General features: G+C 50.1%; 1 protein-coding gene across 1 annotated transcript in view; it reads right to left on the bottom strand.

Annotated features, from left to right (window-relative positions):
* Positions 1-26,680, bottom strand: part of INO80 (INO80 complex ATPase subunit) — a 1,945,052-nt gene that overhangs the window by 1,456,374 nt on the left and 461,998 nt on the right. Inside the window, exons 10-11 of the mRNA XM_069637507.1 lie at positions 11,066-11,261; positions 262-329 (exon numbers count right to left, since the gene is read on the bottom strand). Of these exons, the coding sequence (XP_069493608.1) occupies positions 262-329; positions 11,066-11,261 (264 nt within the window). The remainder of the gene's footprint in view (positions 1-261; positions 330-11,065; positions 11,262-26,680) is intronic.

Here is a 26,680-nt window from a genome sequence, read left to right as displayed (position 1 = left end):
CACTTATTGATTTAACTGCACTTCTCCCTTCCGCTCCCCCCTGGCATTTCGCCCATTCCCTGCACTTGCGTGATTTGAATGACACAAGGCCTAGTAAGATCATTTATCCCCCTTTTGTTTTTACCTCCTTGTGTTGTTGTGCCTACACACACTTGTGTACAGGTGCGTTATGAATGCCATATCATACCAAGACAAAATGGCTATAATGCAGCAGAACCTTTACCTGCTTTAATAAAACTCTTTCACAAGTGCAGTACTCACCCGGGCCTGATGAATCTGGTAAGCGTCCTCTGCATTCTTTAGTGCTTGAGCTTTGTAATATTCAATGTCTGCAAACATCAAACCAAAAAGCAACAACTGTTATTAGTAAATCATGTTGTGCATGGTTGCTTTCAAATCAACTACAATCCCAGATGACGGGATATATATGGAATACATTACTCACCGTAATCGTCTTTCTGATGCTTCTATCTGCTTAGATTCACATGCTGTGCATAGGCCAACATCTAGTGGAAGCTGCAGAGTATTACAGTTGTTGTTTTCAAAACTTGAAAAGGGACATCGACAGGGCGTGTCATTAATACTATCCCTAGTGTGACGTCCACTATACCAATGGTCCGTCACGCGTCGAGGTCCCTCAGATTGCTTTCTTTCTGACATGAGGTAGCATGAAGTGTATCGCGAGTACAGGTGTATACAAGCAGATAAATATCAGAAAATCTCCCAAAACATCTATGCACATTCTCTTAGGGGAGGAAGGGTGGGCGCAAGTGAATTTAAGCAGATACAAGCAACAGAAATATGATTGCAGTGAGTAAGGTATCCCTTCTGAGGCTCGTGGAATTTGCTTAGATCACATGCTATGCATAGATTAGCGAGCAGTGTTATGAGAAGGTGGTGGGTTATGAGAAGGAGCGGTGGCAAACAGATGTTTTAGAACCGCTTGTCCCACCTATCTGCTTTGGAATGGGTGTCAATGCAGTAGTGATGAGTGAAGGTATGTACTGAGCTCCATGTAGCTGCTTTGCAAATGCTGTCTAAGGGGACATTTGCGATAAAGGCCAAGGTAGCTCCTGTGCTTATAGGAGTAAGCTCTTGGTATGAAAGGCAGTGTTTTGTTTGATAATGAATAACACAGTTGTATGCATCTGACTATCCATCTGGAGATGGCATTCTTTGAAATGCAATACCCTTCTCTGCCGGGTGCTGCGGAGACAAACAGCTGGTCTGTTTTCCTTAGCGGTCTGGTCTTGTCTACGTAGTAAAGGACCACTCTCCTTACATCTAATGTGTAGAGTGTTAGCTACGCTAAGCTAGTTGGATTCTGAAAGAAGGCCGGTAGCTGAATGGATTGGTTTATGTGGAATTTGGAAATGAATTTAGAAGAGAACCTCAGATGGGTACGTAAAACCAATTTGTCCTTATGAATAATAAAGAAAGGATCCTGCACTGACAATGCTTCTAATTCACTAACTCGTTTTATGGAAGTAATGCCCACTAAGAAGGCAATCTTGTGCGTCACTTGTTTAAGGTGTTCAAGACTTGACTTGTGCATAGGCTTAAATGGGGGTCCCATGAGCTTAGCGAGTACAACATTGAGATCCAAGCCTGGCGGTGGATTAGAAATTGGAGTGTGGAGTCTCCATGAAAGCTTTAATGACTGGAATTTTCCACCATGATACCTTACTCTGAGATGTGGTGTATGCTGATAAAGTTGCCAGGTGGACCTTTATGGAGTTGAATACTAGCCCTGAGTCTAACAAGTAGAGCATATCGTTTAGAATATGAGATGGAGTACATTCTATGGGGTTTATTTGTTTAGACTGCCATCAGATTATAAATCTTCTCCACTTGTCGAAATAACAGTGTCTAGTGTTAGGTTTTCAAGCCTCCCTGAGGATATCCGTACACCATTGAGGCAGATTAAGGTGTCCGAAATCTATGACCTCAGGAGCAAAGCTGCCAGGTTAATTGATTGTGGTTGAAGGTGTACTGTCATTCCCCCGTGTTGGGTCAATAGGTTCATCTGACACGGGAGTTTGATGGGATCGCACATCGCCAGTTTGCACAGATGTGGATACCATTGCTGCCTTGCCCATATGGGAGCAACTAGGATGAATGTCATCTGTTCTCTGTGAATCTTGTTCACTACCCTGCTCATTAAGGGAGTCAGGGGTGGGTTGGGGGGGGGGGGGGCGTAAGCACATTTTCCTGACCAGTTCATCCATAGGGCGTTCACCTTGGAGCCTGGTTGGGGGAACCTGGACACAAAATCTGGGCATTGCTTCTTTTCTCCTGTAGCGAACAGGTTTAGCATGTGGTAACCCCGCTGGGAGATGTGGTCTACTACACCCTAGTCTTATGAGTGCTGAGTTCCCCTGGAACAGGTTTGAATGATAGGAACATCCCCCATTTCAGTGCCCACCTCCATATTCTCTGTGCCAGCTTGGACAGATTTGGAGACTGTGTGCCCCCCTGTTTGTTTATATAGAACATTGCAGTGGTGCTGTCTGTTAAGATTTTAACCTTCTGGTTCATCAGCTGTGCTTCGAATGCTTGAAGAGCTTTGAACACTGCTAGTAGTTCCAACAGGTTGATGTGGTTCTGTGCCGTGATGCGAGTCCACAGACCATGTGCTGTGTGGTGAAGGTAGTGAGGCCCCCACCCGGAGAGAGATGCGTCTGTTGCGATGATCGCTTGTGCCTCCGGATCGTGGAAGGGTTTTACCTTTAACAGATTTTCTCTTGCCCACCAGTGCAGGTTTTGAACTAGTGTTGCCGAAACGACCACTAGATCGTCCCACTGACTGCTTGCCTGAGACCAGTGTTTCGCCAAAAACTCCTGCATGGGGCGCATGCGCAGATGTGCGTGTGGGACCAGGTATATGCACGATGCCATCATGCCTAGTAAACGCATTGCTTTGCGTGTGCTTCTCTGGCAACCGGCTTGACACTGGGGTATTTGCCGAAGCAGGTTTTGAACTGTTTTCATGGATGGAAAGGCCAAGCCTGCTTTTGTGTCTAAGACAGCTCCTAGGAACTGTTTTGTTGTGTTTGGTAGAAGATTTGACTTTTTCTCTCGTTTATTGAGAAACCCAATTGCAAGAGAAGGTTTATGGTTCTTTGAGTGTTTAGCTTGCAAAGATGGGGAGATTCTCCCATGATCAGCTAGTCGTCCAGGTAGGGGTACACTGGGATTGCCTCCCTGCGCAGGTCCGCTGCCACCAACGCCAGTACCTTGGTGAATACCCTTGGAGCCGAAGTAGTAGTAGTGCTGGTTTGCTATTTTGAAACACAAGAGTCTTCTGTGCGCTGGGAACATTGAAATAAGAATATAGGCATCTTTCATATCGAGTGTTGGCATGTAATCTCCCCTTTTTAGCAGGGGGGATTACTTCTTGTAGCGTTGTCATGTGGAATATTTGTGGCTTTACAAAGGTGTTTGCAGGGCGCAAGTCTAACACTGGGCGCATAGTTGGATCTTTCTTTGGCACAAGGAAGTAGGTTGAATAAATACCCTTGTTTACCTCTTTGGACTCTATGGCTTCCTTGAGAAGCAACGCGTTTACCTCTTCGAGTAGGATGAGCTGTTCTTCTCTTGTTGTCTTCCTTTGGCGCGGGGATGGTTCGATGGTTTTTGGAGGAGCTCCACACAATACCCTCCCGCTATTGCTGAAAGCACCCACTTGTCTGTGGTTATTCCCTCTCATGCGTGGGTGAAGTGTGGCATGGGAGGGGACCTATAGCGCGCTGTCATTTCTTGGGAGGTGTTCCTCCACCTCTAGATGAGGAGGACCGCCCCCGGCCGCGAGATCTGCGCTGGACTCTGGTAACCTTGTGACACCCGACCATGGTTGTTATTCCAGGAAGAATTTTGAATTTGTCCGTACCCGGAGCCTCTTTGGGAATTTTGGCCACGAAAGCGGGAAAAGGAACAAGTTACTTACCTGTAACTGTTGTTCTCCAGCATGGGTCTGGCATGGATTCACATGCTCATGAATATTCCTCGTCGTCAGGCTGGGAATCCTCGGTAAAGAAAAAATCAGTATCAGTTTCGTTTCTGATATGTCTTTCCTAGTAGTAACCAATCACTTGTCTCTGGGTCATACTGCCCCCAGCCAATGACTGCCCTCTCCCTAAGCCCCGCCCCTGGCAGCCATCCTCAGATTTGGTAGCACGTAAAGTGGCAGTATGACCAAGTGAAGAGCCGCAGAGGGGAAGGAGGGAGGGTTCGCATGTGAATCCATGCCAGACCCATGCTGGAGAAAACAACAGTTACAGGTAAGTAACTTGTTCCTTCTCCAGCATGGGGTCTGGCATGGATTCACATGCTCATGAATATAAGAATACATAGCAGTACACACAGGCACAACCACGGGAGGTGGCCAGGCTCAACATTAAGCATTACATAAAACTCAACATTAAGCATCTCTTACCTCCTCACCAGGCTCACCTTAAGCGAACAGGTTGCGGAGCACTGCCTGGCCGACTCTGGACTCCTCCCTGGAATCCCAGTGGACGCAGTAGAATCTCATGAAGGTGTGTGTCGACCTCCACATAGCAGCCCTGCAGATGTCCAGCAGGGGCACACTAGAAAAGAACGCCGTGGTAGCAGCGATCGCTCTGGTCGAATGGGCTCTCGGACGGCCGGGCAACAGTCGGTTTGCCAACCGATGACAGTACATGATGCAGCTGGAGAGCCATCTGGAAATGGAAGCCTGAAAGAGGGCCTTCCCTTGGTTCACAGGTCCAAAGTTCACAAACAGCTGTGATGTATTCCGAAAACTCTTTGTTCGGTCCACGTAGAACTTCAGCGCTCTAGCCACATCCAGCGAGTGCAAAGTCCTCTCGGGCGGCGACGAAGGCGACGGGAAGAAAACTGGCAACACCAAGGGCTCGTTGAGATGGAAGTCCGACGGCACCTTGGGCATGAAGGAGGGGTGCGTCCTCAGCACCACCCTCATCTCGTGAAAAGTCAAGTATGGAAGCTTGCAGGATAGGGCCTGAAGCTCTTCCACCCGTCGTGCGGAGGTGATGGCCACAAAGAACGCTGTCTTCCAGGACAGGAACTTTAACATAGCCGGATGCAAAGGCTCGAATGGCGGGCCCATGAGCCTGGTCAGCACCACGTTTAGCCAACGCGCCGGGGCTGGAGCCTTCACCGGCGGGAACGATCGGAACAGTCCTTTCATAAACTCATTCACCAGGCGATGAGACCACAGGGGTGACCGTCCTGCAGTTCTGGTGTATCGGGAAATCGCTGCCAGATGTATCTTAATGGAAGCATGAGCTAGTCCAGCTTTGGACAGCGACAGTAAGTACGGTGGCACTTGAGGGGCAGTAATCCATAGAGGGTTCATTTTCTGTGCACGGCACCAGACAGAGAACCTCTTCCACTTGTGTCCGTAGCACTTGAGAGTTGAGGACGCCCTGGTCTTTGCAAGAACCTCTGCATTCGGCCGGGATATCGTACCCTCCAAACTCTAGTGCTGCAGGAGCCAGCTCTGCAAGTTCAGAGACACCGGGTTGTGATGAAGAATGGCGTCTCCTTCTCTGGAGAGAAGATCTGCGTCCGTCGACAGTTTGACTGGTGGGGACGCTGACAAGTCCAGAAGGTCCGGGAACCAGATCTGTCTTGGCCACCTCGGTGCGACGAGGATCATCCTGCACCGGGACATCTTGAGTTGGTTGATGAGCCTGAGCAGCAACGGCGGGAACGCATACAGGAACAGGCCGTCCCAGGGGAACGAGAACGCATCGCCCATGCTCCTCGGCTTGGGGGACCTGCTGGCGAACCTCTGGCACTTGGAGTTCGTCGCCGTCGTGAACAGGTCGATTTGGGGTTTGCCCCACTGCCGGAAGAGTTAATCCACTTGATTCTGGCGTAGTTCCCACTCGTGGCAAGAGGAGCTCCCTGCTGAGTGAGTCGGCAATGGTGTTTTTTATCCCTGCTAGATAAAAAGGCACCAAAAACATCCCCTGGGCAACGGCCAAGTGCCACAGATCCTGGGCTTCCTTGGACAGGGCTAGGGATCTGGTTCCTCCCTGTTTCCGGATGTAGAACATCGTGGTGGTGTTGTCCGTGAAGATCCTCACCACCTTGCCCTTGAGGGACGGGAGGAATGACTTCAGGGCCCAGAACACCGCTCGGAGCTCCAGTATGTTGAAGTGGAGCGGCCTCTCCTCCGAGAGCCACAGGCCTCTCACGTGAGATCTCCTGTGTGCGTTCCCCATCCCTCCAGGGAGGCATCCGTCATCACCGTCGCCTGGTATGCTGGGGTATGAAATTTCGTGCCCGCGGCGAGATGCGCGCGCATCACCCACCATCGGATTGCCTGGCGGAGTGCTTCGTTGAGTGAGATCTTGTCCTCGAAGCTGCCCGTCGCTTGCATCCAACGGGCGTCGAGGAACTCCTGCAGAGGGCGCATCCGAAGCCTGCACAGGCGCACCAGATAGATGCAAGAGGACATCATCCCGAGCAGGGACTTGATGAACCTCACTCTGGCCACGTCCGTAGCCAGCAGACGCTGTACCTTGCCCAGGATGGCCTGCGTTCTTGACTCCGACGGCGAGGCCAATCGCGCCACTGTATCGAGCTTGGCTCCCAGAAACAGCCCGAACTGCGAAGGAACAAGGTGGGATTTGGGTAAGTTGATTGAGAATCCCAGGTCCGTGAGCAGCCGGACGGTCTTTCCTGTGTGTTCTACGGCGAGTTCCCTTGTCCCTGCTCGGATGAGCCAGTCATCCAGGTAGGGGTAGATGTGGATCCCCTGCAGGTGCAGCCGTGCCGCCACTGGTGCTAGGCACTTGGTGAACACACTGGCAACCGATTTCAATCCGAACGGGAGGGCCTTGAACTGGTAGTGCCGCCCTTGGACTACGAACCTGAGAAACTTTCGGTGTCCTTTTAGAATGGGGATGTGGAAGTAAGCATCCTCCAAATCCGACGACGATAGGAAGTCGCCTTCCTCCAGCCGGCCCAGCACGTGCTGGAGGGTGACCATCCGGAACTTCTGTGCCTTGATGTATTTGTTTAGCCGATGTCCAGGATGTGACGCCAAACTCCTGTCTTCTTCCTGACGAGGAAGTACCTTGAGTATACTTCGGAGCCTCTTTGGGACTAGCTCGATGGCTCCTTTCTTGAGCATCGCTCTTACCTCTAACAGTATTCGGGGGCACTTCTTTAGAAATTCCAGAGTGTGCCCGTGGGCCAGGGCATCCAGCACCCAATGGTCGGTGGAGATGGACTTCCACACACTGACGAACCTTGTCAGCCGGCCTCCCACAGGGGTGCTTCGGTGGGGGCCCGACGCGACTGCCGATTCAGTCTTGCTTGGAAGCGGCCTTGCTGCCTGGCGACGACGGCGAGATCCACCAGACACCGTCCCCTGTAGGCTTCTTGCAACGAGGAGCGGGCCGCTTGGCGGTAGGTCGAGGAGCCGCCGCCGAATCCCTTGGAGGCACCTTGCTTGCCTCCGGAGTTCTGAAAGGGCGGCCGCCGTTGCTGCAGAACTCCCAAGGCCTGCAGCGACTCATCCACAGTCTTTCCAAACAGATTGTTCCAGTCGAAGGGCATGCCCAAAACCTTGGCTTGCACATCCTGGAGGAAATCCGTCGGCTTGAGCCACCCCCAGCGTCGAAGGCAAACGCTGTTGCTCAAGTGGCGGAAACCGGTGTCGGCAATGTCCGTGGCCACAGTTATGGCATGGTCCGACGCCACCTCACCCTCCTGTAGGAACACCAGGACCTCTGCCCTCTTGTCCGGGAGGAAGTCCAACAGGGAGGAGATCTTGTACCACAAGTTGGCCGCCTTAATCGTCGTCCCCGCCGACGAGATGACTCGCCAACCCACGGCGTCTAGCTTCTTTCCCTCGCCGTCCGGTGGGGAAGTTGAGGATGAAGCCGATGCCCCCCCGCTTTCTTCTTGGCCGCCGCCGAGACGACCGAATCCAGGGTCGGCTGCGCCCTGAGGCAGACCGGGGCAGCGTCGGGGACCCGGTACTTCTTCTCGTACCGGTCCCTCTTGGCAGGTGTCGTGGAAGGGTTCTTGAGGAGGGCAAGTCCCTTGTCCCAGATGTCATCCAGCAACGGCACCGCGAGGACCGTCTTCCTTTTGGCCTCGCCCCGTTGGTAGAGGAAACCTTCCTTCTTCACCTCAGGGCAGAGTTGAAAAAGCTTGGATGCCCTGCCAATCATGGCGTGGAAGGAGCCAATCTCGTCGGTCGGAGACGCCTGAGGAATCGGAGACGGGAGGCCAGTCCCGTCGTCACTGCCGTCGTCATCCGTCCCCATCAAGGCCGTGTCCGTTCCCGTGTCGTCCCTCGGGATCGGGGAAGGCGACAAAGGCTGAGAAGGCCGTGAGGGCTGAAGTGGCACTGGATGAATTCTCCTCCTTTTGTTCGGAGGGCTTCCAGACGGACCCGGTACAGCTGGGTTGTCCATCGGGGGTAGGGGCAGTTTCGTCCTTATCTCCGTGCATAAGGCTTGGATTGCCGTCAAAATGGCCGCCGAGTTGTCCTGAGGCTCGGGTTGCGACGGGCGTGCCGGGAGCGACGGTTGTTCTTCCACGGGAACCTCGTTTTCGTTGCCACCCTCGCTCTCATTGTCCCCCTCTTCGGGATTCCTCCAGTGGGGCGGGCCTCTTCCAAATTCTCGGTCAGTTCCTCCTCGGAGGTTGTGTCCGTAACGGCCACCGCCCGCCCCCCCTCTTTTTCCACCGGGGTCTTCACGGGGGTCTTCTCGATGGGCCTAAAAGAGGATTCCCTCCGCGGAGGCAGGAAAACTCTGGGCCCCGAGGTCGCCTCCACTGGGATAGCCTCCAAAGGCTTCGCCACGGCCGCAGCGACTCCCTCGATAGAGGCCTTAGCCGGGTGAATCAAGGCCTTCACCACCTTGGGCGCGCTTGAGGCCTTCACCCTAGGGGGAGGGTCACCGCCTCGCTCCCCCTCGGCCGGTTCCTCCGAGATTGACCGGGGCCTCTCCAGAAGCTTAGCCGGGTTCTCGGATTTCCTCTTACCCGAGCCAGAGCATTGGCTCGCGGTTGATGGCGTTGGTGAAGGTGCGCCCTGCCTGGCAGCTGAGGAGCCCGACCGTTTGGCGCTCCCGGTGCCGCGAACTGGCGGTGCTTTGCCTTCTGTTGGGCCTCCGTCGCCGGGGCGCCCTCACAGGACTTAGAAGACCGCTCAGACTTCTTCTCACCTGCTGGGCTCTTGCCTTCCAGCCAGTTGGAGAGACGGGTCCGGCGATCCCTCATCGTCCAATCCGACATGTTAAAGCAAAACGCACAGTCCTTCTCCGTGTTTTGTCCTCGTGGAGGCAGTAAAGGCATTTCGAATGCTCGTCCTCCTTGAACACATTTTGTAGGTTGCATCCAGTGCAGATCCTGAACAGTTTGCCGGGAGTCGAGCTTCCCTTCTCCTGCGCCATGTTCTTCTCGTCTACGAGGTAGGCCTCAGAAACTTCTGGAATCCTCCAAGAAGCATAACTCGACGAAAACTTCACCGTTGAGGGGCATAGATAAATCCGAAACGGGTCCCCGTTGATCGGAAGTAGAAACGGTGGAGCTTGAGGCTCGATTAAACCAAAAAATGAGATAAATCTCTTTGAAAAAAAACGAATAATGCAGTAAAAGCTAGAGAGCTATAGCACGAGGACTCCCAACACTTGAGCGTGCGGTAAAAATCTGAGGATGGCTGCCAGGGGTGGGGCTTAGGGAGAGGGCAGTCATTGGCTGGCGGCAGTATGACCCAGAGACCAGTGATTGGTTACTACTAAGAAAGACAGATCAGAAACGAAACTGTTACTGATTTATTTCTTTACCGAGGATTCCCAGCCTGAGGACGGGGAATATTCATGAGCATGTGAATCCATGCCAGACCCCATGCTGGAGAAAAGTGGACTCACAGCCAGTTCATTCCCCATCCACACACTTGTGTGTCACACCTATGACCACTCTCAGGGGCAAATCTGACTGCCTTGGGTCCCAGGTGCTATGGGAATTTGCAGAGGCCAGGGGCTGGTGGGAGCCGATTACTGGCTTAATTATCTGTTTGGGGTCTCCCACGGAGGGGGCGGCCTTTTGTACTGCTCTGTTCTGCCTTTTGCTGTGTTTTTGTAATCATGTATTAGAATTGTATTCTTAGTACCAGAACTATCTGTAGGATGTACTTTGATGGCCTTTCTGGCTGAATAATGTTGTTTGACTGACAAAAGTATACCCATTGCACTGCAATGTAAGGTGCTGTGTGTAATGTTAAAAAAGAAAAGGAATTCAAAAAGGGAAACACCTTCCCAGTACTGCTAGTCTGAGGGACTGATTAGTTGCCCCCATAACAATGAGCAAAAGGCAAGGGGAGCGACGCTGGAAGCTTTACTTCCCTTCAAAAAATTAAAACAGGTTTAAATAAAGAGCCAAAAGAAAGGGGGTCCATAGAAACTATGGGGGGAAAGTTGCAAAAAACAATCTTTCTTAAAACTCACGCTTTCAACTTAGTGCCACAGGACTGGCCTTCTCCGCCTGCTTGTTTGTGCAGCTGATCTCGTCCTTGATGCTATCAACCTCGCTTTTCGCTGCTTTACTCTGGCCTGCCGTGCCATAGGGCACTTCACATGAACATAGTCTCTGCAACAATAGTCCAGAGTGACTGTTTTGGTGCTTCAGGCAGCACTTCAGCACACTGTGCACGTTGCTTTTGTATCCCTAACTCCATTCGAATTATAGCAAACCCACATATTGAATGTTATTGTGTTTTTCTTAATGAAGCCACTTTACCCAAATTGGGAACTGCAATGAGTATGCCTGCACACATTCTCAAAGGTGTAAAGGCCACAACTACTACTAAAATGAAATCAGTGTTTTTGATCTGAAGAACATCACACAACTGTATGGGTGTAGTTTAAGCAGAGTAACAGAATACAATCAGCATGACAAACGAGTAGACACTCCGCATTTTATCACAATGCTGTTGATGATCACAATTACCCAAGCTTACAAAATAGCATTGTGTAATCTTGCTGTGGAGAAATACAGTTTCTTGCCAAACAATAAGCCATTTGAGAGTCTGTACCGTAATCCTCCTGTGTGATGTTAACAACAACCCCGCCGCCAATGTCTATCTGCCGCTGAGAATCATTGTCATCCAGCTTCCGTAGAATCTCTTCCTGTATCACATCAGTCCCGGTGTCTTGTTTTCGGCTCATGAAGTGGGCATAGAGTTCTGTTTGAGTGATCAGGAAGTTTAGCTTCCGCTGTTGTCTCTTGGCCTTGAAAAATAAGGAAAGAGCAAAACGGAAAGAGTAAAATATATATCTATCAATATTTTATATTTACAACAGAAAAGTAAAAAAGTACATCTGAAAATCTTAACTTCAAAGGGGAGATTTATTTTGGTTTATTTTGAAAAAGATTGAAAGAAGGTGCAGTACAATATATTAGAATCAAAATCAATGCATTATATTTCATTTTATAAAATACAGAAAGATATACAAATTAAAAACCAATTTACTTCAATGTATAAATGGATGGATAATCAAGACTCGCAACTGTGACGAATCCTGTGATGTTATCCCTTCTCCCCGAGAGCGAGACCCTTTCCATGAGGCTATGGAGGTGAGGCCGCTACCCGATAGTCCCCCTCTGGGATACCAGAACATCATCATGGATGAATGCTGTATACTACACCGTCACCCACCTTACTTCCCTCACCTTCTTTTCCTTCCTCTGGTCACACCACTCCCTGTAGTTCTGCAAAATAATAATACCACTAGTACTGGGAAGATCAAGACAGACTCCACTGAACTGTCACATCAATATACTAAGACGAGGAAGAATCTCTGCACTAGAAAACTCAAAAACCATTACATTGAGCAGTCTAGTCAGTGTTAAATGGAACTTAAAAAGGGAAGAAGGACAAACATTGTCAGTCCCTCCTGTGATGAACCAGTAACGAATCCCCCCCCCAAAACCTCAACCTAGGACTTTCTTCATGTGGCCAGGGTAAGGCAGACACTTCCCGATCCCGACCCTGCGGGTGGTGTTGTGCGGGAGGATCACATGGGGGAGGAAACCGGTCAGGAAGACATGCATTTTTCCCTATTCAACTTTGCCTGAAGCCCTAGTCTTTTAATGGCTTATTGCCAAGTAAAAATTGTTAGAAAAGCTAACTGTGTTGCCAGGGACATCAAGTCCCATAATTCCCTCAGTACTGGGACGAGGAAGAGGGATACAGAGGAACACTGCTGTGGCAGTGATCTCTTAATTGGTGTAAATGACCTACACCTGAAGAGGACAGAGAGGCATCAGAGGGAGAAGCAGAAACTGTGGAAGAGGGAGAAACAACGCAAACCGTGCTTGCAGCTGAGAGGGAATCCTGAGGCGAGAGAAGACGCCGGTACCACTAAATCGCCTGAAGCTGTGGCGAGTCCTGAGAGTCTTTGCCTGGGACTCTCCTTATTGCAGAGAGCGTGAAGCGCAGGGACGAGACGCTTGCCCGATAATATTTAGTTGTGCAGAGTTTGCAGCGGGAAGCAGTCGCATGAGGAAGGGCTCCAGACGTCCATGGCGTAAGCAGAGGAGGACCAAGGGAGGCTGTCCACCTGGATGTAAGAAGCCACAAGCCTTGAAGATCTGCAAACACTGAGCAGAGCATGCACAAGTGGGCTGCTGGAAATGCATTGGGGGGACAGGGCCTCCATATCCTTGTCTTTTATGCTTTTATCATGTATGTTCTGTCTTGTTTTTCGTGCAGGAGTTCATGTGCGAAACCTGGCGGTGCAGCTCTTCCTCTTTTTGGTCTTGGTGAACAGGCCCATGAGATAACGTTATGGCACCAATGGGTGGGGGTACAACCCTGTACTCCTAGTGTATGTTTTTGGGCACCTGTGTGTGGCCCACGGAGTGGGGTATGGGCTGGTGGCAGCTCCATACTGAATTTGACAGGTGCTCTGAGTATCCTCCATTTTGGGATGCTGAGGCCCTGCCATTGGAATCAGTTGATTCCTGATGGAAGACAAGATGGCCCCTGTGGCCTCTTGCTTTCTATTGCCCATTACCTTGTTTTCCTGAAGTCCCGGGAAGCCCTGACTCTGTCCCTTCCCCTGACTGGCTGTTGGGTGGAAGTTCCATATATGGTATTGTCGGGAGGTCCAGGCCAGACTGGCTGGAGCCTTCCCAATCATTGTATGTTGTGGGCATGCCTGTGGGGTGGGACCTGGGTGAATGGAGTGTGTGACAAATACGCATTTCATGTTATGGGTGTCTAGTTTCTGGGGTTTGACACAATGACTGAGACAACCCTGCCCGAAACTGGTATGAATGCAGTGTGGAGTGCTGGATGGTTGGGTGCTATTCCGAATCCACATTCCGTGTTGAGAGTGTCTGGATGGAGAAGAATGGCCTGAATGCACTGTGAGCCTGATTGGCTGCCTGCCTGCCTGAATACCCTCCTGAATGATTGATTGCCTGAGTGTGACCCAGCAGAGTGAATGAGAGACCAGACAGTATATCTGGGGACCTCTCACTGATGGAAAGTCGATACTTTATGTTTACTCTCGAAGCCCAGCCGGTAGAAGAAGGTGAACCGCTGTTCCCTTCAACGTAATCTGAAAGCTGCTGTGCCTTCAAAAACCTGATCCAAGAGAGGACCTGGCTAGGAGACCTCTTCCCGAGCTACGAGGGACCATTGTGCACCAGCTGATCTTTGCCTAAGCTCCCTGGAAGTCAGACCTTCAAAAGGCTGCTTACCGGATAAGGGACCGCCGCAGAATCTGAAGTGAAGCACCTGTACATCTAAGTCCATCGTCATTGAGCAGGGTTCGCAGGGTTGCTATAGCCGCTGGAAGCCTGTCGAAGTGTGTTGCCCAGAAGCGGAGACAACTTGACATTGTGCTGCTCAATGACTGGAGCTGCTACGCTCCACCTTTGCCTAAGACATTTGATCCAAGGACTCCCCTGCTCATCATCGTCGACTGCTTTGTCTGGCTGGAGAAAGTCTGGTGTTTCCTGCCACCCTAAGGCCTCATAGACGCCACTGAAGATTCGACAGCAAGCCATGGTCATGTCCCGATTGTCGACGCCGACGACCCGACGCCCTTGCTGGGCCAAAGTTCTTCATTAACTCTTTACAGCAACTAACTATTGTAGTCGAGGTGCACCGCACGCCTCATCTTGCAGGATGTTTTCGGGCGATCGTCAACGACCACCGCAAGAACCGAAGCTCCTGCCTCAACAACAGTGTTCACCTTTTCTACACGGAATCACGACAACCCGTGGCTCCTGCCTTAAAGGGAGTTCACTCAAGAAGAGGCTGTCGAAAACTAGTCGAAGAACTCTACGAAACCAGGTACACAGGGGTCATAGAACCTTTAGAAGGAATCCCGACTATGTTAAGCATATCTGGACTGGGCTTGCCAATACACTTTATTTACAGGTTGCCCAGGTGGGGGGGATCCTCATACAGAACGGTCTCTAGGTAGACGGGAGGTTGTTCTGCCATTGCTTGATTTAACTTGCTTTCTTTCTGTGGTCCATCGTTGATTCATCTAATGATCTGATTCGTATGCCATTTGAACTGTTATTTATTTAATTTATTACATTTGTTACATGCCCAGACCCTGGGGCATCATGGCGTGGTTACAGACAGCTTAGTAGTAAGGACATTACAGTTAGGACTAAATTAAGGCAAAGAAATACAGTGAGAATTACTAACAAAGGAAAAGCAGTGGGAACATTTACAGATTCTGGAGCTGGGCATTGGTTAAAATTGGTTGAATAACCAAGTTTTTAGCAGTTTTTTGAAACCCTGTAAGGACTCCTTTTTTCTACTAATAGGGAGGGAGTTCCAGTGTTTCGGGGCCAGACATTGGAAGCTGCTCCCCCCGTTCTGGTGTTTTTGTAGTTTGGGATTGCCAAAAGCAGATTATCGTTGGATCTCAGTGATCTGGTGGATTCTTTTTTTTAGCTACTTTGATAAAATCAGGGCCCTAGCCAAGGTGATGCAGTTGGTCAGTGTAAGGAATTGGCGGTTTAAGGCAATTCATTTTGCAGTATAAGAGGTGGATGAGGATAGAGCACTTCTATGTTTAGCCATTGTGAGATTGGCGTCTAGACAGACTCCTAGGGCTTTTACTTGCTTAAGTACTGGGATCATCATGCTGTCAATGTTAATAGCGGAATAGGCCTGATGGAGAGCGCCTATTTTAGATTGGGCCCCCACAATGAGTATCTCTGTCTTCTCATCGTTCAAGCAGAGGCTGTTCAACGCTATCCAGTTTTGGATTATGGAATAGATTGTGTTAATGGTTAGTGTGCCCTGGGCGTAGTTGCCAGAGAGGGGTACAAGTATCTGGGTGTCATCTGCGAAGTTGGTGTAGATGACACCCATGTCGTCTAATGCTGAGAATAGTAACTTTGTGTACGCGTTAGAGAGTTGGTGACAGGCATGAGCCTTGGGATACCCCGATAGGGACTGGGATGGGATCCGCAGCTTCTTTCCCTATAGAGACTCTAGAAGTGCGATCAGCTAGAAATGATTTCACCCAGGTGGTGGCATCTTTAGAGAAACTGAAATCGTTAACTAGTGAGGTGCACAGTTTGTTGTGATCCACAAGGTTGAACACTGCAGATAGGTCCAACAGTAGGAGCATGCAGAGTTTACCTGTGTCTCCGATAGTATCCATCTGGATTTTCAGGGCAAGGAGTGCCGTTTCCGTACTGTGGTTTGGCCTGAAGCCAGTTTGTCTAGTTCCAAGGAGTTGGTTTTGTTCCAGGTAGGCTTGTACTTGAGTGTAGGCTATTTTATCTAAGATTTAGAGCAAGAACGGGACCGTGGTTATTGGACAGTAATTTCTGGGCGCAGTTGGGTCCAAGGTTTTTTTTTTTCTTTTTTTTTTAGAAAGGGGGGGGTGACCCAGGCTTCTTTAATGCTAGCTGGGACCAAGTTGGTGTTGAGAGGCATTGACAAAATTAGTTATGTAGGTGTGAGGGTGAGAACGCATGTTTTAACTACTTGCGCTGGGACATTGTCTCCTTTACAGTTAGAAACTTTGAGCTTAGTGATGGTGTCAAGCACGAGTTCTTGAGTGACTGGGGCAAAGTGAAATAGCAATTTGGGATTCTCAGTAGATTTTGTGGGGGCGTTATTGGTGCTATTTATCTGAGCTAATATTTGTTTTTTGGTTATTATTTTATTTTGTAGGATAACAATCTTAGCAGCTAGGGCATCTTGACTGGTGATACACCACTCTTCGCAGGGGCCGTGACCGGGGTGGGGTTTTCCAATTCTCTCAAGATGGAGAAGAGTTCTCTAGAGTCTGATGATGCGTTGCTAAAGCAAGTATTGTAGGCATTAGCTTTGAGAGTGATAATTGCTGCCTTCTAGGTTTTGTTAGCGACCTGGAAGGCGTTAGCAGACTCAGTGGTCAGATGTTTTCTATGGGTAGGTTCAAGGGCAACGTTTGGTTCTCCTTATTGATACTAATTCTTTGTTGAACCAGAAGCAGGTTCTTTTGTCAGCACTTCATGTTTTAGTAGTTGATGCATTTCAAAGGAATCAATAGTTAAGAGTGGTGCCATATAGACCTGTATATATTTGCCATTATAGTATTTCCAGAGTACAACGTGTGGCATTGTGATTGTGTATATAATGTGAACCTTATTTATAAGACTGTTATCACTAACATAGTGTGTGGACATTCCTTTGGGGGTGCTTGGGGACTACTGTGTACTTAAAAACCAGCCCGCATCACCTCCCGAGGGCTTCAGCCTTGATTGCTCGTCTACGTTTTACCAAATAGAGAATCTTGGCTGGGGTGTTCTGTGCTTTGACTCTGCCATATAGAGAGCAGAAGTACATATACCCCCCTCCAGTCTTTACAACAAGCAAATTACCTGGTGAGTTCACAGCTTGCAAGTGACTCTGGGGTGCTCCAATGCAGCTGTGTGTTCACAGCAGGTCGCTTCAGTAGCAGTGGCTGAAAGGACACCATTGGAGGCGTCAGACCACCGGCATCCAAAAGAGCCTGGAGAGGGAGCCTGGTGGAGCAGCCCGGTGAGAGCGGCGGGAGAGAAGAAAGAAGCAGAGAAGTGAATCAGTGGGAGTGGGCGCTCCCCTGAAACAAAAACAACGTGGTGGCGGCAACGGGCGTCCAGCCCGAAGCAAGTAAGCCGGGAAGGCACAGTGGAGGTGGGCGCCAGGGCGGACATAGAAGGGGCAAAGGAACACTACCCCCACAGCGAGCAGACACTGCGGGAAGAGCGCGGAAGCGCAAAGGAAGGGGGGAAACACGGCATCACTCAAATGGCACAATTTTGAGCACCCGAGCACTCACAAATAAGACCGGGTGACCGAGGCTGCAAAGATCACAGGGAAAAGCAAGGAATACAAGACGGGGGAAGGCTGGCACCGTTTAAACACATAACCGGTGTCTAGTCTGAACAGCGGTGATAGTCGCCGAACAGGGAGAAATACACAATGCAGCGCCTGCAGTAAAGGGCTTCAGAACACAGAAAAGAAGCTGCAACTTGGGGGAAAGAAGACGCCCGATAACCAGCGGACAGAAGGGAAACAGTGCGCACCTCAGAGCACAGCATACCCACTCAGGGAAATACCCCACAAGACCGCTTCAGAACTGAGTGGTCAAATAATACATGGTGGAAGAGGAGAGGCAACCGACAAGGGCGCAAGTACCAGACCCAAAGCGGTACGACTGATAGTACCCCAGCAAGCTTGGAAGGGGATGTATTGCTGAACGATGTGAGATTCTGGCCCACCACTGGTATCGCCTTGAAGTTGTGGAGTGGAAACTGGAGAGATAGACAAGGAGGGGACGAGGAGCAGATTGGGAGAAGAGGAAACCTGTAAAACAACAGACAATGCAAGAAAACTGGCGCACAGGTGGGCAGAGTAAGCTTTTAAGTGCCCCCCCACCTCCACTCCTACAGAGAGCCATAGAGTGCATCTGTACTGTCGGTACCAGCTCCCAGATGCCAGGGACCAAACCCAGAAGCACCCCAGCGGGAGTTAAAGGAGCAACAAGATCACAGGGAGGACAACTGGAACGGTGCTGGATGCAGCAACACAAGGAAGAACTGCACACTGCAGAATCACTGGAGGGGGCAGAGAGGAACGATAATACAGAGAACAAGACCAAAATAGCGTTGAACAAGGAAGAATTACAAGACTGAGAGGGATGGAGAGCAGAATGTTGGACTCCTTCCAGGAACGATTGGGGTAGATGAAAGAGGAACTTAAACCATTGCTCCAGGAAGTTAGAAATCAATGAGTTGGGAAGCAGGGTGGACATAACAGAGGTTGGTTTATCGGAGATGGCAGAGGGCATGAAGCAGAATAGCATTCTCCTTGAACAAGTGGCTAGAGCAACGCACAACCTGGAGATCAAGGCAGAGGACCTTAAGAACAGATCCCGTCGATCTAACATTAGGGTCAAAGGCCTAGTCTAAAGTAAAACACAAGAAGGACTTTAACAAAAAGAAATGGCGAATAAACCCGACCGAGCTAAAAGAAAAAAATATTTGGTCAAGCGGGTTTAAGTTTGAGGCTAATATAATAGCCTAAAACAATACCACATTTATATAGTATAATCTCGGTAGAAAAGTTAGGGTAGATACCACTGCCACCAGCCAAGTCTAAATGTTAAAAGAGCGAAACAATGCTCTAGGAGGTACAGAAAAATAAAGGGCTAATGATTAACCCTTTCCAGTACTCCCTGTAAAATGGGGTGCACTGGATCTGTGGTAAAATGACTAGGTAAAGTTAATGGCAACTTTACCCTTTTCTGGGGGACAGTAGTCAGCCTCAGAAATGGAGTCTGTGGGAAGTCTAAAAGACAACCTTGTGTTACTGCACAATCACAAAAACAGATGAAATGCACATGGCAAAACACAAGTAAGAGCGGGAAAAAGGGGTACAATCTTACCAAGTGGAAAAACAAACTCCAGAAATCTGGCAAAGCTGCTGGGGGACTCACTAGGTAAGGGAAATTAGCCATTGAATGAGAATTCTCCCTAACAATCCGGTAGCTGGACCCCGCCCGCCCTATATGGTAGCAGTAATGTGCATAAGGAAAGTCTTTGGGCCTCATTACACGGACGGCGGTAAGGGTTAACAGTCACCGTTAATGGCAACGGTGACCGTTAACCCTTACCGCCGTACTACGAGGTCCCTTTGCGGGTTGGAGGAATTAACGCCTGCTTCTTGCAGGCGTTAAAATCCAACCCGCTAAGGGACCTCAGAGCTAATTACGGCACCGCAAGATTGCGGTGCCGTAATTAGCGCCTTCCCCATTTCCATAGAGCCCTATGGGGCAGAAATGGGAATGGGGAAGGGCAATGGCGGAAAGGGGATTTACCGCCCCTCCAACCTTGGAATGGGGCGGTAAATCCCCTTTCCGCCAAGGCGGTGCCGGTATTTTACCGGCATGAGCCATGGCGCTAATAGCGCCATGGCTCACCGCCTACCGTGTAATGAGGCCCTATGTCTGGTGGTTCCCCACACCAGCTCTCTCAGTAGTTTTTCCAGCAACCGAAAGAAGGAGCCTGGTATATAATAATGAACATTGTGAAAAAAGTATAGGAACCGTGGTAACACTATCATTTTAGTGACTGCCACTCTGCCCTTCATTGATAGTGGTAATTTGGACCAAAACTTTATGGACTTCTTGAGCCCCTGCACCGCCAGTAAGGTGTTACCCCCATGCATCTGTTCAGGCGAGTGACAAATATGAATCCCTAGGTACCTGAACGAGTGCGGTTCCCACCAGATCCCTACATCTGGGAGATCAGTCCCCTTGGTCCCAGCCATCCCCGCAAGTGGGAATATGCATGATTTCTCCGGGCTAAAGGAGATCCCCGATACTTATGCAAAGCTCTTTAGCACCTCAAAGATTGTAGGTATGTTGAGTTGTGGGTCCTTTAAGTAGAGTAGCACATCATCCGCATATAGCGAGATCACGTGGTATTTGCCCCCAATCTTGTTGCCAGCGTCAAAGAACTGTTTTCTGATGATTATTGCCAGTGGTTCCAGCCCTAAAACAGAGCATTGGTGACAGTGGGCAGCCTTGCCTGGTGCCTCTTTGTATGTCCCATGGTGTTGACACTATTCTCCCAGTCTTTACCCTGTCCACCGGTGCCTCATATAGAATTTTGATGCATTGGATGAAATAATCGCCCAGCCCAAATAGTTTCAGGACAGCTAGAAGCCATTCCCAGTATATGGAGTTGAACGCTTTTATAGCATCAAGGGAAACTACAGCGTATGATTCCAGTGAGCCTGTTTGTGTGATAATGTGCTGTAGCCTGCGCAGTTTGCCGCTGTGTTTCGACCTGGTATGAACCCATACCAGGTATGAAACCATTTTGGTCCCCATGTACTAGGGCCCCTATAACTCTTGATAATCTATTGGCCAGTATGGTCGTCAACATTTTTATATCATAGTTGAGCATGGCTAGCGGCCTGTAGGAACCGCATTCAGCCATTGGTTTTCCAGGTTTAGTTATTGGGACCACCAAGGTCTCCCTCATGCTTTTCAGTAGCACCCCTCTTTCGTAAGCCTCCTTAAAGACCTTGTGGAGGGCCGGTGCTAACTCAGTGTTCTATGCCTTGTAAAACTCAGGGGGCAACCCATCGCTCCCAGGGGTTTTGCAGGTGGTCAGGGATTTGATCGCCTCATTTATGTCCTCAACTGTCAGTTCCCCGTTTAGTGTATCCTGCTGGGCTTTATCAAGTGTGGGAAGACCTATCTCACCTAGCGTGTCTAATATGTCGCCCTGAGGTATGACTGACTCGTGGTGGTACAGTTGAGAGTAGATGCTTTTGAATACGTCATTAATCGCCGATTTGCACCATACCTGTCAGGTCTGTGATTTCAACGATCGACTGATCCGGGTTCTCTCTCTTGCACAGCCACGACAGCAGTCTGCCAGTCTTGTCCCCTGCTAAGTGTGCTCTAGTAGTTTTAGCAATGTAGTCAAATTTGGCTAATGTGGCCCAGGCATCTTGGCAATCTTTTCTGACTGATGTAATGTCCTCCTCAGCCTCCCTAATCTTCAGAGCTGCTGCCTCCATCTGTCCGATCTTCCCCTTGCCTGCCTCTGGTTCCTCCTTTAGTGTTTTCCTGATTCCACCAGCGCTTGCGATTACCTCCCCTCTCACCACTACTTTCAGGGCCTCCCAGATTGTGTCCCACTTGCTCATTGTTGTCCATCTGTTCCTTTATTTTGCTCCGGAGTCCCCCTCTAAATGCACTATCAGCGCTTCCGTTGGCATTCGCCACATTGGTATGGGTGGCTTGGGGCCCCTCACCCTCCTTTCCATGAGGATGGGGGAGTGGTCCGATATAGTTCTGCCTAGATAGGAAGCCGATTCCACATGGGGTAAGTGCACCTTGTCTATCAGTAGGTAGTCTATTCAAGTGTAAAGCTCATTTGGGGACAAGTAATAAGAGAATTCCCTACCTCCCGGATGTAGCTCCCTCCACACCTCCCCTAGATACAGTTCCTTTATTACTTTATCCAATGTGGAGTGGGTCGGGTTGGCGGACTGCTTCGGGGATTGGATCTTTTGAGGATGCGGTCTCGCACACAGTTAAAATCGCCTCCCCATATGAAAAAGCAGTCCTTGTAGGAAGCCAGCTGTGTGCCTAGTTTGATTAGGTACACTGAGGTTCCACAGTTGGGGAGGTATGTGTTAACTAGGCAGATTTTGCGTTGTTCAATGCTTGCCCAAGTATCAAGTATCTGCCCTCAGGGTCTGCCTCTTTTGACAAGAGATTGAAGGGTACAGTATCGCTTGTCCATGTGTATACTCCCTGAGCGTATTTAGAGTATACCGCTCCAAAGCCTTGCCCTCCCCACCATTCCGTTACCTTTGAGTTAATGTCAGTGGTAAAGTGTGTTTCTTGTAGTAGTGCGATGGAAACTCGCTTCCTTCTCAGGAAGGATTTTGTTGGAATGTATCTTGGATGAGGTGATGCCTTCACTGTGCATGGAATGTGGGGACGTCAGTGTGAGTGGAGTGTTGGTGTGTTGTTATCTGAAGGGGGGTTCTATGCTGGGCAGTTGGAGGTATGCTGGCTTGGAAAGGACATACCAATGTTGTTCCTGGCAATTGAACTACAATAAATCTACTTAATAATTTACCTGCTGGTCCTGGTGTTCTTCAGCTTCCAAGTTATTACACTGGCGACGAGGATGGGATCCTGTCGTGGAGGAGACAGTCTGGAACAAGGAAACATTGCCCTCCTGGGAATTCATGTCCTATAAAGAAGACGTCAGCAGTCTTGGGTCCAGTGCGGTTTTAACTGGGCTGTCTATACCTTTTCAGCAGGCCAGGTGGTGCTGATAAGAGGATTTGGTCGGCACACGTTCCGGTGTGCGTTGAGGGAGGGGCATCTGGTCGTGTGCCCCAGCTGAGGGTGTCCTCAGTGCTTCATCCTGCTTAGGGGCTTTCAGCCTGCCAGGGCCAGTGCACAGTTCGGTGCATGAGGTGTAGTGGAGCATTTTTGCAGTGCGACGCCGACAAGGAGACAGTGTCGGCATGAGTCCGGGAGCACCGTGGCCGTGTGGGCCGTGCGGGCCGAGAGGCTGGAGACCTCACATGTGTGTGTGCAGGGTTTGAAGAGATGCCTCAAAGCTGTTTCTGCGCATGTAGGTGCCCACCCCCTGACGTTCCATGTCAGCACCCTTATGTCAGCTGCCATTGTTGTTCAGAGATGCCCAGTTCAGCTTGTGCGGTGCCCCTTGTTCCCACGTGTTAGTTGCGGTGAAGACTTTAAAACTTTTCAACAAGAACATAGTAAACTTAACCAACCCCACCCAGCAGTTGCGCAATGAAGGCAATGCTCAGGTGCCCCTGCTCCGTATCGGCCCTTATGGGTCATCTTGAGCAGGTGTATGGGGTCAGCAACAGGCTGTCGCCAGTCCATTCACGGGGAGTGCCTATAGGCTCAGGCCAGGCAGCTTGGCCGTTTCTCATCCTTTAGGCCAACTACGGCTTGGTCTTTGTCGTTGGTGTGTCCATGGGTGATTCTCTCTTTCTGGCTTCAGTGTGCGAATTACTGTGCATCTTCCTCTCTTCCCGCCATGTTGTTATGCTTTAGCCACATGTTGGCCGCTGCAGGTGATTCCAGGAAGATCTCTCAACCCTTGTGTAGTATTTTGAGCCTTGAAGGGTACATCAGCATGCATTTAAGGTTTAGTTGCCGCAGCCAAGCTTTAATTGGGACAAAGGAGTTCCTTGCCTTTTGCACCGCCGGTGAGTAATCTGGATATATGGCAATCCTAGCATTGTCTCTTAATTTCGCCCCCTTCGTGTGAGTAGCACATTATGATCTCCCTGTCATGGAAGTTCAGGATGCGAGCTATCATCGGGCGTGGGTGTGATCCAGGTGGCGGTTTCTTCTGCAAAGACCTGTGAGCTCTTTCGACAGCAAACCCCTGTGAAAGGCGGCCAGCACCTATTTCTTGTTGCAGGAGGGTCTCTAGGAAACTGGTTGGATTGGATCACTCCATTCCCTCAGGAATTACGAGTAGGCACACGTTTTTGCGTGTGGATCGCCCTTCAGCGTCTTCTGCCCTTTCCTCCAGGTGCTTGTTGCATCTTTCAAGTTCTTGCACTCTGCTTTGAATGTCTTCAGTTGTCTCTTGTTGTGCAGACTCGGTGGTGGTCACTCGGTCTGTGAGGTTGCGCATGTCTTTGCGCATTAGTTGCATGTCGGATTTCACCTCCTCTATTTTAGAGTCTATTAAGGAACGTAGCCCGGCGATGGCCGCTAGTATCTGCTTATCTTTGGCGTTTTCGTCTGATGTTAGTGTCTCTGAGCAGGCCCCTTTGGGTTCCTGGCTCGTTTCCTTGGATCTAGCTGCTGTGAAGGATTACATAATGGTGGTCTTGTTCCTTCCTTTGGTGGTTGACATGGCTGTCAACGGTGGGCTAAGGTCTTGTTGGGCAGCAAGTTGGGGTCACTTAGTGCACCGCCTAGGATCCGTCTAGTCCCGCCACCCACACTTGTACTTCTTCCCTGGTGATTGTTGATGTGTGTCTCTGCTGTAAACAACAGGTGGACTTGTGTTGGGTGTCGGCGGTCTTTGGTGTGGGTGGAGTCCAGAGGGGGCAGGTTGCCTCCACTGCGCACTGTATAGCCAGGGCCTATGTAGCGTGTCTGTGGCAGTGGTTTTTCACTTCCCGCTGCCATTTCCTGTGGGCCCGCTAGGTCAGGGAGCCCCAGGCTGCAGCGTGGCGTTATGTCTCTCGGTAGGCCAGACTTGTGCTTGGCGGTTGGGCGGCCGCGAATGAAGCGAAGCCTGGGCGATCCCAGGTTGCTTCCGCCACCCGCTGTGCTATGTAGGCTTTGTTTTCAGGCACAGCGCGCACCTGTGCAGTTTATGGCCATCAGCATGTAGGAACGCTTCGGGTACTGTGCTAGGGCCGTCCGCTCTCTTGGATAAAAGCGTCTTGATCCGATCAGTTCGCACGTGGCGGATTTGGTGGCGTGTTAGGTGCCCCTTGCTAGTCAAAGGGCAGCGTTAGTCGGCGTTTCTTTAGTTTCTGCGCTGCCCTTAGGAGACCCAGTGAGTGCTTCCCTTAAATTGACCGTCGCCTCAGTTGTTCAATGTACTTTCAGCAGTGCAATATGCGCCCTAAGCCCATCGCCAATATGCTTCCTTGCTTGCCACTGTAGCAAAGTTTTGCTTCTTCGGCTTTATCTTCCAGTCCGTGCGCCAGCCCTCACCACCACGATGTTCTCGCCAAGTGCCTCTGAATGCGGGCTGTGGCGAGTGTTGTAGCCGCATTAGGGCAGTTTGCCGTGCTACCAGTCAGCTCTGCGCGTTTTCTGGATTCCTTGAGCGAGCTCCTTCAGGGTAGCAGGTCTTTGATGTCGTGTTCACCGTTGTTTTTAATCCTCCCGCTCTCAGGACGCCATCACGCCGGTCTAGTTGCACCATTGGTGTCTGTACTGCTGGGTCTCTCCCCTCGTAGTTTTTGCTTCTCTCGTGGCGGCTCTGTAGTTATTGGTTGTGCTGCGTTTCTGCAGGGAGGCAAAGTGGGGATCAGTTTACAGTATGTCCTCTTTAGGGCAGTCCGTGTGAGCCTTGGCTCTGTAGCGCAATCCGCACCCTGGAGCTGCCGGGTGAACTATATGACTCACAGCCCGCCTCTAGAGTTTTGTAATGTTACACCTCAAGTCCCCTTTACCTCTTTTCGAGCACTGCCCCTGCACCGCCAATCCTCTGTCGCTGCGTCCGCGGCAGCCCGCTTTTGCTTGTACTCTCCATCAGTCCGGTATCTTGTTGATGTCGGGCCAGGGTTCTCCTGCGGCGGCAGGGAACTGCGCTGTTTGTGAATGCCAAGGATCTGTGTTTACGGCTGCCACTTTCTGCTCTCGGCTTCCAAGCTGCTTCTCTGCACGGTGTTCAGCCCCTCCTCCCGCTCGCAGTTAGAGCGCTGCAACAGCCGCCATCTTGATTGCCTGGGGGCCCGAGTTCAGAGGCTCCGTTCGTAGGGTTCCAGGCTCCAATTCGCAGCAGATTTTTCCCGGGGATATGCAGGATCGGTTGATCTCAGCGGACGTTTGTTTTTTTAGGCTCTGTTAGATCGTAGCCATGTGTTCTGGAGATCTGCTAGAGGATCAGGACGGGAGCTCAGACAGGGCATGTCTTCACTCCATAAGCACAGGCCACACCCCGCCTCCTTTTTGAAACTATGACTGTGTTACTGCTTTGACCTATCTAATCTTTAATTATAATAACTAAATTGTCTGTAACTAAGCCGCGATACGTCTGGGCATATAATAAATGTGATAAATAAAATAAACGGGCCATAGACATAATAGACCTGGGAACTAGGAAAGGACAGTGGTTCTCCATAGCAGCGCTGGACGCACAGCGCGCTTTTGATAGCTTAGACTGGGGATACCTGCGGGTGGTCCTTGAAAAATTTGGATGTGGACACGAATTCACTAAAATGGACCTGGTACATTTTCAAATACCAACTACAGGTTTTTTGGTCAATGGACAAACCTTGGCGCAGATTAGAACACGGATTGGCACACGTCAGGGATGCCCCCTTGTTCCCCTAATTCTCGCCATGGCCATGGAACCCTTGGTGAAAGTAATCAGACAAGATCAGGAAATTGCGGGTATGACTTGTGGAAAGGAGACACATAAGATTGCGCTATACGCCCACAACATTTAGCTATTCCTGAAAAACACAAAGGCCACACTGCCTACAGTAATGGGGAAGCTGCAAGAGTTTGCCACGGTCTCGGGTTTCACCATAAACTACACCAAATCGAAGGCATTAAACATAACCGAGGAGAGGGGAGAGATAGACAAGATGGGTGAAAAGTAGCCCTTTGAATGGGAAGAAGTGAGTATAGAATATCTGGGCATAAAACTAATGAGGGAATACAAAGGGCTGTATGGGGCAAATATAATCCAACTGTGGAAACAGCTGGAAAATTATTTGCATAGATGGGATGCCAAGGAACTATCTTGGTTCGCACGAATTGCGGCTGTCAAAATGACACTGCTCCCGCAATTACTGTTACGCTCATCTGGCTCCCACACTGGCGTCGATCTGAACTGGACAGCTGCGGTCTCCACCAATGTGACGCGTAGTGCTGAGATGACAGACTGGACTGGCCCACCCAGCTTTGTGCCCGTAGGA

Source organism: Ambystoma mexicanum, chromosome 14 (genome assembly GCF_040938575.1).
Source record: "Ambystoma mexicanum isolate Mex_15411 chromosome 14, UKY_AmexF1_1, whole genome shotgun sequence".
Classification (NCBI taxonomy): domain Eukaryota; kingdom Metazoa; phylum Chordata; class Amphibia; order Caudata; family Ambystomatidae; genus Ambystoma; species Ambystoma mexicanum.
Note: the sequence above shows the minus strand (reverse complement) of the source record. Positions and strands in the feature narration are given on the sequence as shown.